The sequence below is a fragment of the Etheostoma spectabile genome, chromosome 4, assembly GCF_008692095.1.
Source record: "Etheostoma spectabile isolate EspeVRDwgs_2016 chromosome 4, UIUC_Espe_1.0, whole genome shotgun sequence".
Lineage (NCBI taxonomy): Eukaryota > Metazoa > Chordata > Actinopteri > Perciformes > Percidae > Etheostoma > Etheostoma spectabile.
Genome location: NC_045736.1, coordinates 14,635,730 through 14,647,952, shown reverse-complemented (window position 1 = coordinate 14,647,952; position 12,223 = coordinate 14,635,730). Strand labels below are relative to the sequence as shown.

The window sequence follows — 12,223 nt, the reverse complement described above, 5'->3', positions numbered from 1 at the left end:
AACTTATGAAATCTTGGTTGTTAATGTGAATCATGGAACACTGGTTCTACTCTTCATAATAAACACAAGGATATGATTACGATAACAACAAAAGTACAGTGTATGGGACGGACAAACATGCACTTGCTTAATGGTTCCAGTAAAAACTGCCCAAGACAGCTAAATTACAGGAATATCCTTATGCTGAACCCATCTTCAAATATAGTGTTTGGGGGAGAAATGAGCTTCTAAATGTTCCTCTTCTTTGTCTCTCCTCTGCCAGACTTCAGCTCCACTTGGTCCAGGAAAGCTGGCAGGAGCTGTCCCTTCGTTTTTCCATCCGTGCTGCATGCCGTCCTTTGGTTTGGTTTTGCATGAAATGGGATCCAGCAGTGTGGAGCTGCAGTTCTTCTGTCGACTGCAGCGCACAGTCAGTGAAGCCCCTCCAGCCTGGTTTCCACATCCAGAACATGATCCCCCCACCCAAGCTCGGAGCCAAAGCCTCCGCAGCACTTGGCTTGTACAGAAAACACATTCATTCTCTGCCCGCAGCCACCTACAGCACAGTGTTGTTTTTAAGGAAAACTATTTTGGTCCGTTTCCGAAAAGGGATTTGTTTATTGTGTGCAGAAGATGAATTATTACTGAACAACCTAATTTATGTCCAAGAATGACATCTAAGTAATACAGCAGATCAAAGGGATTATCAGCAATATGGTAATTCAAATGTAAAACATGTTTCATCTTGTGCATTTGTCCCAGAGCCCTGCAGTCCTGCCAAACATGAAAAGTATTATCCAAAGTATATATTCAGTCGTATATTATAAGTAATATTCAGTCATAATAATATAGACATGATCTGTCGAGAGTGTAGCTGGTATCTAGCCCTGTTTGTGTTAGCGTTACAAAGTGTTGCTCATGATTTATAGTTCATGTTTTCAATGTGCTCTAACTTTGTTGGTAAAAGCGATCCTCCTCTATTCTGATCAGAGACAAAGTTATCTGGGCAGTGCCAGACAGCGCGTTCAGTAGACACATTATCAGGGGGACCGTTAAGCCAGACTGGCTGAGCCATGAACAAATACCACTGTAAATACCTCCCTACTTACGCATTAAGACCTACTGTAATGTTCTGAAGAAAAAAAACATTATGCAGTGTATATGGTAGCATTTTCTACTTTTTGAAAATAATAAAAATTTCATTTTTTGTAAAATAAAACGTAAGCCTTACTCACGTCAATAACTAACAGTTAAATGAATGTGTTTTACAGTGTTTTGGTCTTGAGATGGACCCAGAGTGGAAGCATTAATAGACTCATGCATTTTGGTTGTGAAATTATCCCTTACCTGCTGTCAGGTAGCCATGGTTGTAGCCATGGTATCCATGGTAACAGTTTGGCCTATAGCAAATCCTTCTATAGTAGCTCTGTGGATAGTTTGCAGCAGATGTCAAACATGCCATCGCTTCAATTAACACCAAAAAGAAAATCTGCCGCCCTGATGACAAAGTCATGGTCGAAAGTGAAATGTAAGGCCTCACAGAGAACTTAAAAAAAAAGTAAAAAAAGTAAACTGTAGAAAACTGTAGAAAATTAAACATTTTAAACATATTGTTTGTTAAAGCATATTAGCTATGCAAAATGAAAATGACTGACTAGTTCTGCAGGTGCTGAATCCTGGTCTGATGTAACATGGTAACTACTTTTTATTCACTTGGCCTACTGATTTTCCTCTCCCTTGCTCCATCCCCCTCTCCCTTTCACCCTCCCATCTACTAAAACTAAATGTCCATCACATTAAAGATCCTCCTCTCTCCCCTCTTTCCCCCACACTTCAATCTCAACTCCAGCCAAAAACAATCTCTTACACTAGAGGCATATCCAGTGCTGCATTAACTACAAATATGCAATTGTGCATTTTAACAGCCAACAGTGATTGATGTCTTTCCCTCAATGACTTACAAGATGTTACTACTACTGTATTTTTCAAAGAATATTATGTGATAAAAAGCAAGATTTATGACTCCGTTTTTGGAGAATAAAAAATGTGAACAGACTAAAAAGAGGTGCTGTCTATATACAGTATTTATTTTGCTTTTTAAAAAAAAATGCCACTAAAGGAACACCAAATGTGCTAAGTGCCAGACATCAAATTCTGTATTTATAATCCAAACATCTGAGAAAAGAATGAGCCTTGCACTGGAGTTGTCTATTAAGGAGCTAAGCACCGTGTGCTCTCATCTGTTGCCAACAAATATACACAAACATAGCAGCAGGACCATGACAGAACTTTATAGAGCTTATAAAAAGCAAAGCATGTTCATGGTCAGCATCACTTCTTTTCTCTGAACGCAAATGGCCCTTAAGAGACCTCTGCAGGAAACAATGACTGTAAGCTTCACTTCTTATGACCTTTTTACTTCTTAATAATCCAAAATTAAAGTTTCTGTAATGTACACCTGTACAGTCATTACATCAGGCCACAAGCATCTGAGAAGTACTCCAGCTTAAACAGACCAGCAGAAGCTGATACAGATCAGGGTTTTTTGTCAAACCACAATACACGCCAACATATTCACAACTCTGCACACGTTGCATATAAAATGCATATTTGTGCAGACTTCTGAATCATGCGGACAATGATGACAGCCAGGTGAGGACGAAAGCAGCTTTCTCAAGTTTGGAAGACATATGATAGGCTCAGAGCCATAACTGTAAGAAACCTGCCAGAGTGAAAATGTTTGAATAAAATACTAGAAAAAAACAGGAGAGAACCAAGCAACAGTGAGATGTTTTTCTTAAAACAACTTTACGGAAATTGTCCTTCTCCGTGGCCTAATAAGAGCATCTTATACCTGTAGATTTTGGAAGACGTTACTCACACACCCCTAGAGCTCACTATTACGACAGGTGGTAAACACTCGCAGACTATTTCTCCCACCTTCACGCTCGTTTTGGTCTGGGCAGTCAAGTTCATTGGGCATGACGGCTAAAATGTTGATGCTGCTGCGCTGCACTGAGCACAACAGCAGTTACTGTTGGCCTCTTCCACTTTGTTCAATTCCATTTGTATCAATGCTGCTTATTCAAAATCTAAAATACATAACATGAATAATACCTACATCCACAAATACAAAGGAATTTGACCAGGAGCTTAAATCTAGTAAACTCTCTACAAAGGAATTAAATTGTAGCTTCAGTGTTTAGTATTTTGGTTTCTTTTTTTGCACTAAACAAAAGATGCATTTGTTTGTTTCTTGTCCATGCAATCAGTATTCACATATCAACATCCCGCAGCAGATGTCTTTCATCCAAAAAATGATTGCTGTTTGCCAAGGACAGGATTCCCCCAAAGTAGTAAAGTGGCTGTATGCAATCCAACTTTCCAGAACCATTTGTTTTTAACAGCTAAATGAATGGATCTTGTCTCTCATCCGGATTCATGCAGGTTTTAACTCTGCAACCCTTCCAGCTTTAGTCCGTCATGCAGAGGGAAGCTGATCACTTTCTGCAGACGCAGCATCACACATGCAGCACTAACTTAAATATCCACAGCATTCTTCCAGCTTCTTTTACCTCTGTTAATACCACTGCCAATTACAGACAATTAGGACATTAATGCTGCGGGTAGCTGTTTTCCTCCAATGAACACCAGTGGCAGAGGGCAGAGAGCTATGAAAGCCAGCTGTGACAACGTTCCCATCAACAATCTTAATAACCGTGACCTGGATCAGATCTCTCACTGGTTCCTCCAGCAGACAGCCATACTGCAAAGCATTCCAGTGTCTCTCCTCTAGGCTTGGCTGCAGCACAGAGGAATCATTATTCTGATTAAACCAACTACAGTACTCGCAGAGATTTCCTAATCAGAAACATCAAACTATGATGGAGCAAAATGTGAATCTCATGGGAAAATGTTTGGGAAGACTGGTAGTTGCGTACTGTCCACAAAAACTTAATCATAAGACATCTTTTTTTAGTTAAAATGATTGGTTTCTGTTCCCTTGAGTTAAAGTATTCTGGTTATGATGTTTACTGTTCGCAGAATCTAAATTCACACAAATAAAAAACAAAACAAAACTCCATGAAGGTTAACATACATGTGCAAAACGAAAACAGAACAAAGCACTGAAAACAAATGGATGCCAAGTAAAAACACATTGAACTATATAAATCCTAATTATTATAAGGTGATAGCCTGTAAACCCAACAAATCTGCAAGCTCATGTTTCATTTGCTCTGGCAGATACATGTGGCACCCCTCCCATACACACGGCCAGAACATGGACTGAAGCGTCACGTTTTAACGTAGATACTGGACATAACTGGACATAACTGGAATACTGGGACCAGTGCAATGCAATAGGCTCACCAATTTCAGATCAAACTGTCAAACTATGTGGTGTTGATCAAATATCAATCAAATATGAATGGTACTGTATTACATATTTCTTGCCTAAAATGTTTTTAGAAAGACATTATAATTTAATGTTTAGCTGTAATTTGAGAAAGTTTCGGACCCTGGTGGCATTTTTTACTGCTTCAAAACAAACCAAGAACAACCCCAACTTGCATGAAACATTTCGATCTGCACTGTTTATAACGTTAATAAAAATTAACTGAGAGGTTGCAGATTCATACGCATTGGCAAATTAATCTGGCTATACCAAGCTAGTAACGTGAACCATTAAGGTAACATTATGGACTGCTAATAAGTACTGCTTAAAGTATAGCACCTTGAATCATAGGCCTACTTCCGGTTGTTACTAGGGGGCGCTTGAGTCAATATCGGCCTTTAGATGTCGTCAGGGTTGGACTCTTGTGAATCCTGAAAAGTTTCAAGCCAACTGGACAATGTACCGCACACTCAAGTTACACCCACTTCCTGTTTCAATGGTGAAATGCACAAAATGTCCGCCCCGCCACGGCCATGCCCTATGACGGAAAGTTTTTCTTTTAATGATGTTTGTCTTAAGATGGCACAGACCAAATTGGCACAGACCAAACCAAAGTTGATCAAATGAAATCTCTAGGAGAAGTTTGTTAAATTACGACATCAAATAGCCAAAATCACACCAATTTCAAAATTTCAATTCAAAATGGCCTGTTGGGTTTAGGGTATGGCTTCAATGACGTTTTTGTACGTTTTGACATGCTTCATAGGTGTAACGAGTTCCGTTAGTCTATGTTAAATGTACTGCAGGGGCTACATTTTTTTTAATTTACTTTGTAGGTGGCGCTAGTGAGCCATTTTTCTGCGCCTATTTCGGAAACCCTTAAAATACGTACATTTTTACCAGACTTGATGTGAACGCCAATTTTGGTGAGTTTCTGAGTATGTCAAGCCCCTCGAAAAGGCAATTCATTTGCACAAAGGATAATTAATTCCTTAAGTTTCAATAGGGACTTTGCCACTGTCGCTGTCACTGCGTGCTCGGGCCCTAACGATGGTAAATTCAGGGTTAGGTGTAACGTTACTTGGTGTCACTTCAGTCTGAGCAAAACTGACAGTTAGTTAAGTAATATTTTAATACCATTTGTGCTTCCAAAAGATAATAAAAAAGGAATCATAAAAAAGGAAAAGTGTACTTTGAACATTATATGAACAATACAGCTGTACAGTATGATAACCACAACCCTAATATACTGTGTGGTATCACGTTACTGATATAAACAGATTCAACCCAGCTACATAACAAATATAGTAGAGGACTCACCTTGACAGGTTTTACCATCTTCATTCAGTTTCTGTCCAGGAGGACACCTGCAGTAGAAACTTCCAATGGTGTTACAGCAGAGGGCCTCACAGCCTCCATTGGTCTCCTCACATTCATTAAGATCTGGGGAGAAACAAGGACAAAGTTAATCCTGTAGTTATTAAAACCACAACCAAAACCACAAATTAGAAAGAACGGTGAACAGTGAAACATGTTTATTAAGCTCAGTGTTTTGGTGAAAAAAGCAATGAGCTTTTTTTTTAACCAGCAAAGATTAAGAAAAAATGCTTCTTCCTTTTAATGTCAGTCTAATTAAGTTTCAAATAGTTCCCATGAATAAATTTAGATCTAGCTTGGAAAGTGGAAAGTGCTCAAGTGCCTGGAAATTCATGGGAATGACTGCAGGATACTGTTTGCTGTTTCCATTCTTAAACACCTCCTTAGTACCAACTTCAACAAGGAAAAACACATTATATACAGTATATAATATACCAAAATAATAATTTAGAACAGAATCAAAATTCAGCAAGTCAGAAATTGAGTGGGATGAAAAGAAATATGCAGCATCGGATGTTGTCCTCATCTCCTCCGACTTCCTCCAACATAAACCAGGACTGGCATTTATCAATCATGCAAAATACCAAATTACTCCGAAATACTTCCACAAGAAGTAACAGTTTTTCCATCTCATTTCCATCGGCTAAATTTCCAGCCAAAGCTGTCATCAACTAAACCAGATAAAATCTTTCCCTCCAGTTCCCAAACTAGACATAATGACTCGGGTCGGAGACAGGTGCTGACAGTTCACCATATACCATCATTTGAGCTGCATTTCATCTAAATAATGACGAGATATTGATATTGAAATTGTAAAGGGGTCATGTGTTATGGGTTGTTCACTTTTACACTGCAGTTTCGGCGCTGGCCACATTGACTATATTAATGTTACATTTTATTCATATGGGGTCTTGTCAGGAGAGATTATGCTCACGGTGTCGTTTTAAACTTGATGACATGGGGCTGTTTCATTTGCCATGCCAGCAGAAGGAATCTTGGACTGAAAACTGAAAGCCATGGAGAAAATTAGGAGGGAGCATTCACTTGGCACTAATCAGCTTGTAAACTTTCCCTTATGTCCATAAAAGAAGAGAGTTACTGTAGAGAGGAAGAGTATGAATGAAAAGGAAATTGCTTTATAGAACATTTTCTGCCCTCAAGCAGACTCCGGTGCATTGTGATGCCAGCGTTTAACCAACCAATTAAACAATTTCCCTCTCAGTTTACAGCATCTGGAAATGTTCACACCCAAACACTACACTCTTTCTACTGCCAATTGTTTAAAACTGTCATAAAACCTAAACGGCAAACAACACGTAATGATAAAAACCTTTACCATCAAGAATACATTTTATTACATTATGAAACACAATTACTGATCAATTTATTATTTATTATTAGCACTTTATCACAAGAGCTTGATTTAATAAGTCTAGGACGTGGGGTGAAAGGGAGTGTCTGCCTTTTAGGACAATTCATTAAACTTTCTAAACAAGTACCGTAGTAACAGCAGGTCTGCCCAGAGTCAGTGTCATGCTCATCATTCTGCCCAATAAGCCAGCAGGAATGTTGAATTTCTACAGGTCAGCATACAAAATCCAACATTGTAAACTGAAAATCTACAGCAGATCAATGAAGAAGCATGGTTTTACTAAAGACGGGATATTTGTCTTTTTCTACAAAAGACACATTTTCTCTCACGGTATGAAGTTTAGCCAAAGTCGTTTTTAGAGGGCAGAAGAAACTCACAGAAAAACCTTGAACATGCTTCACATGTTTTAGTATGGATATTTACCTGCTATTAGGATGTTTTATCATATTACTATCGTATATTATGTTGTCTTCAATTACATTGTTGTTGTTGTACAATGAGGACCACATTGGAAATCAACAAATAGTTACATAAATGTGCCAAAAAACACAGTTTACTAAAAAGCCGAGATGGAGGCGAGTGGAAAAACCAACTGCCAAATTGAGAAGTTTAAAAACTTTTTAGTAAACTCTGTGTACACAAACAATGTTCCCAATGCTCGAGTCCATGTGTCGAGCCCCTGGTGATACTTCGAGCAAAGTATCATGTTATTTTGAGCCTTCTTAGCATTTTAAAATAGCATTTTTGATGCTATCATAGTAGTGCCCATTGCACTCCCGTTCATAAGACCATTTGACCGAAAACGAAAATACGAATTCTGTTTTTAAACGAAAGTCTGACTTGGATACATTCACAAAACAGCGAGAGTTACGCTTTAAAGTTGTGAAACGGTCCGTTACTTTTTTCTTTTTCTTTTTTTTAACTACTTAGTTACGTTTTTAAAAAATATTGTGGTTTGGGTTAAATCTGTTCCTCTACTTTTGGTTACGCATGCAACTTGCCATTTACTTTTCCTTTCAAATAGGACATAAACTCCGGTCTCCTATGTGCAAGTTCTGTGTTAGTTTAACCCACCCAACACTCCAACCTGCCACCTTGTGTTGAATTTGGGGCACTTTTACTTTGTCACAACTGCCATGGCCACCAGAGGATGGCACTACTATAAAGATAAATTTGAGTTGTAACATATGCTTGAACAAACAACTTATGAAGGCGTTTTTTGGGGGATGGACAATCTCACAAAATGTCATGATCTGAACGGCTTACCACCTCATCTAAACAAGTCAATGCTGGAAACCCTGGAAGTGTTTCTAATATTCTGTCACCCTCGTGTATGTATGAGGGTCGAGTTCCTGTGCATTTTTTTTTTTTTAATAGGAAAACAAATCTTGTGCCAAATTGCTCAGTGCTGTTATGTCTTCTTGCAAGTGAAATATAAAAGAAACTAGTATAATGTGTGTTTCCCTACAGTGGACACTCTGTTCCAAAACAATCAGGTAAGGAATTAAAAACAAAAAACTTTGATTGGAAAACTATAAATCTGATTGGGTTTCTACAAGTTCAGCTGCAGCAAAGCTCTGGGTTTTACATTCCTCTGCTGTATTGTGTGACTTCCTGCGATAAGGAAGACAGCAACTGATCCCAGGACGACAGGGGCCAATGTCTCAGCAGACCACGAGGGGCCAACAAAAACCACCAGATGCCTGATATTATCTCAGGGGGGTCATGGACTGGAAAATTGCAGTATTCATAGAGGGATCGGGTAGGAGGGTGACGCCGAGGATAGCCTAACCGGTTTCCTTTTGAGGGCCTGATCTAAAAGCCTGCTGGTATAGTAATGTGCTTTTCTAGTGTTCATTCCTGCTTGCATTCCCGGCTGTCCTCACAGCTGCTTCCATTTACCAGGTGCTGTGAAGATGGGGATTGGCTCGAGGTTTCATTCGGACGAGGAGATGAGGCGACTGACCTGCACATGTAAGAGTAGGATGGTTCATGACAACATCTTGTCTGACTTACAATCCAACTATGAACTGGAACTGACAATTTACTTCACTCTTTCACGGGAAGTTCATCCTCCCCTTTGACCTCCAATATAACCAACGCTTAAAATGTTTTTAAGGGTTTTTCCAATGGTCAGTTATAATTGTCAGTTATAAGACTCTATTTGCCACTGCCTTTTATCAAACATGGGACCATTTATTCAGATGTTGCACTGCACTGGAGCTGCACTATACATCTTATTTTACTGTGAAATCGTATTCCTTATTTTTTTTAAGCTTATTTTTACATTCTATTTTCATACATCATATTTATGTGCTTCTTTAATATTGCATTGTGTACCTTTAATAAATTCTCCTCCTGCATTTTCTGTCCTATAACCCGCACTTAGAGTGACCTCGTTGAAAGTTGCTATATAAATAAACATGCCTTGCCTTTTTGTAGAGGACACGTTTCCTTTATTCGTCTGACAGGCAGCTCCACAAGGCTGCCTGGCAGAAACTCAAATGAAACACATGAACATGAGTTGTTTTATGGACCCCATAGCTCCTCATGGTTTTCACTTGCTATTCTTCCTGGATTCAGATATCATGAGAATCTCAAAAATACTGTACATTTACAATGTTTTTATCCAACCATTACCTCTGCAGTTCAGGTCATTGTGTCTGAGTTGTGTAAGTACTTTAGCTCTAAGGTTTCCTTGTAATGTGTTTCTGACAACTGTCTCTGTGCTATGTAACATTTACAGGTAGACTGCTGGCAAACAAGAGCAGAGATCAAGAAGCCTGCTAATTTTACATGCCATGTGTAATCAGATGAGGTAAACAATGACATTGTGAGGATTAGTCTTCAGCTTCAGGTCTAAACAAATTTGTTAATAAATAAAATATTGTAGGTATGAAAGCACAAAACGTCTGGCATATTTTTGCAACAGTGCACACTATTTCAGGAGGCAAAGCTTTAGAGGGTTGATGATTGATAACGTCGGTTGGCGTCAGCTCAGGTTCAACATTGCCCCCTGCTGTTAACCTCCTGCTACATCAATAATAGTCCAGATGTGCATCTGGATGCTTATCAAGTTGACACTTTGTGATTCTGCTCTGCTCTCATTCATCATGTAACTAAAACACAGCTGCCACAATTTAATATATCAAAGTCAAAGAGGACCATTATTTACTTGTCAAAACGCCTGCTCTGGTAAAACGTCATACACTCTGGTTCACCACACTGATTTACACCAGAAAACTATGTATGCTGTATTAGCCATCCAATAATTTCCATCCCTAGTCCAATTTGATGCATTATTAGTGCCAGTTTTGGGTATGAGTTTCTTCCTAAAGCCCTGTAATTGTGGCCAGTGTGGCAGCTGAGTTGTGGCACTATCATTCGGACGTGGTGTGGCTTTCACTAAACTAAGTTAGAAAAAGTCCCCCTTAATGACAAAGGACTAACCACACACAAACCTCTATGATGTGTATTCACTAATGTTTAAGAGGCCTGTACCTCCTATCACAAACCTCGAATGTTTCCATTAAGTCACTAACAATCTGTCTTGAGTGTTACCATTGAGCAAATGGTATTACTGTATAGGCATTGAATTGTCTTCAGCTACCTTTAAAAAAATGAAAACTTTTATATAGACTTTGCAACCAAGAGGCAACCACCCATCTCAGTGGTGAAGCACTTTGAGCTGTTGTACTTCTTATTACTCTAAATAAAATCAAACCGTACCAACGTTAATATAAAGCCCTCCAACTGCTCTCTTGCAATACAAAGTCATCACAAAACTTTAGGCTATTATGTAGAGCTGCAACGATTAGTTGATGAATCGATTAGTCATTTAATTTACCATTTATCACCATTTTTCAAGCAAAAATAGAAACAAAATTATGGTTCCAGGTTCTCAAATGTGGGAAGTAATTGCATTTCTTGGTCTCATGTTACAGTAAATTGAATATTACTGACTTTTGGTTGGATGAAACAAGGGCTCTCGGATATTGTAATGGGGATTTTCACTGTTTTCTGGTGTTTTATAAACCACTTGATTTATCAATGAATTGAGAAATTGAAAATAATTTGCTAGTTAATCATAATGAAAATAATTGTTGAACCCTTGCTACATTAAAGAAATAATATGGTATATGTCTTAAGGTGTTTTTGCTTTGTTAACAGGTGTGGCAGCCCACTAAAGTCAGCCATGGTGGTCGTTTTCCTTCAACTGATCGTTCTAGTGTGAAAATGCAGATGACCAGAATCTAAATTCTCTGCTTATCTGTCTATTGAAACAGTTGTATTTTGTTTTTATACACTTCTTCCCAAGGCATGTGTTGACAAGAAACCACAGACAAACAGCAGACAGTTGTGCTGAGAGAAGAGAGAGGCTGTCTGACTCTTGAGAAAAAGTATCAATCAAGCAACTCTGTAGTCTCTGTAATGCTTATTACCCACCCCACTGAGCCTTAACTTTTATTATTCGCACATGTTTGACCACAAGTGTGTGTTATATTAAAGACACTAAAATCCAGTGTTTGAATTTGTTTAGTGAACATTCTGCTCCACTGAGTCCTAAACTCCTCTAATCCCTGTTTTGGTGATCCAATTCACTGCATCACAAGGTATTGTAAGTGTGCAAGTGTGTGTGTGTGTTTCATGTGCACATATTTGAGCATAGGTGTGTTTATATGTTATGGGATATCCCATCCTTAAGAGCCAGCTGCTTCTCACTCCTGTAAGCTTTCATTTTTTCCCTTATCTTATCTTAGCTGACTGAGACTACAGCTACTCCTTTATTCAGACACAGGCAGCTCAAATCAACCCAGTAAGAGTCTGCATGTCCCCAGCTTTATTTGGATAGGACAGCTTAGACTTGAAAGGTGAGAGGGGGGGAATGATATGCAGTAAAGGGCCGTAGGTCGGGGTCGAACCCATGGCCGCTGCGTCGAATAATAATCCTCTATATATTGGCTCCCACTCTACCAGATGAGCTTCCATTACTGTTTTGACTGTAATTATTTGATGAGGGAGCCTAAGAAATATATCTTAAAACAAATATATTAAAACAAATGGACTGTCTCAATACCTTCCACTTCGGTTGACTAAAA

At 38.8% G+C, this 12,223-nt stretch overlaps 1 protein-coding gene across 2 annotated transcripts in view; it reads right to left on the bottom strand.

The window, feature by feature from the left end:
* The window catches only part of megf6b (multiple EGF-like-domains 6b), a 58,495-nt gene that overhangs the window by 22,937 nt on the left and 23,335 nt on the right, over positions 1–12,223 (bottom strand). The window contains exon 5 of one of the 2 annotated variants that reach the window (XM_032512493.1): positions 5,696–5,818. In XM_032512493.1, coding sequence (XP_032368384.1) covers positions 5,696–5,818 — 123 coding nt within the window. Of the gene's footprint in view, positions 1–1,326; positions 1,717–5,695; positions 5,819–12,223 lie in introns of those variants that run through there. The other variant, XM_032512494.1, reaches the window with a different exon arrangement.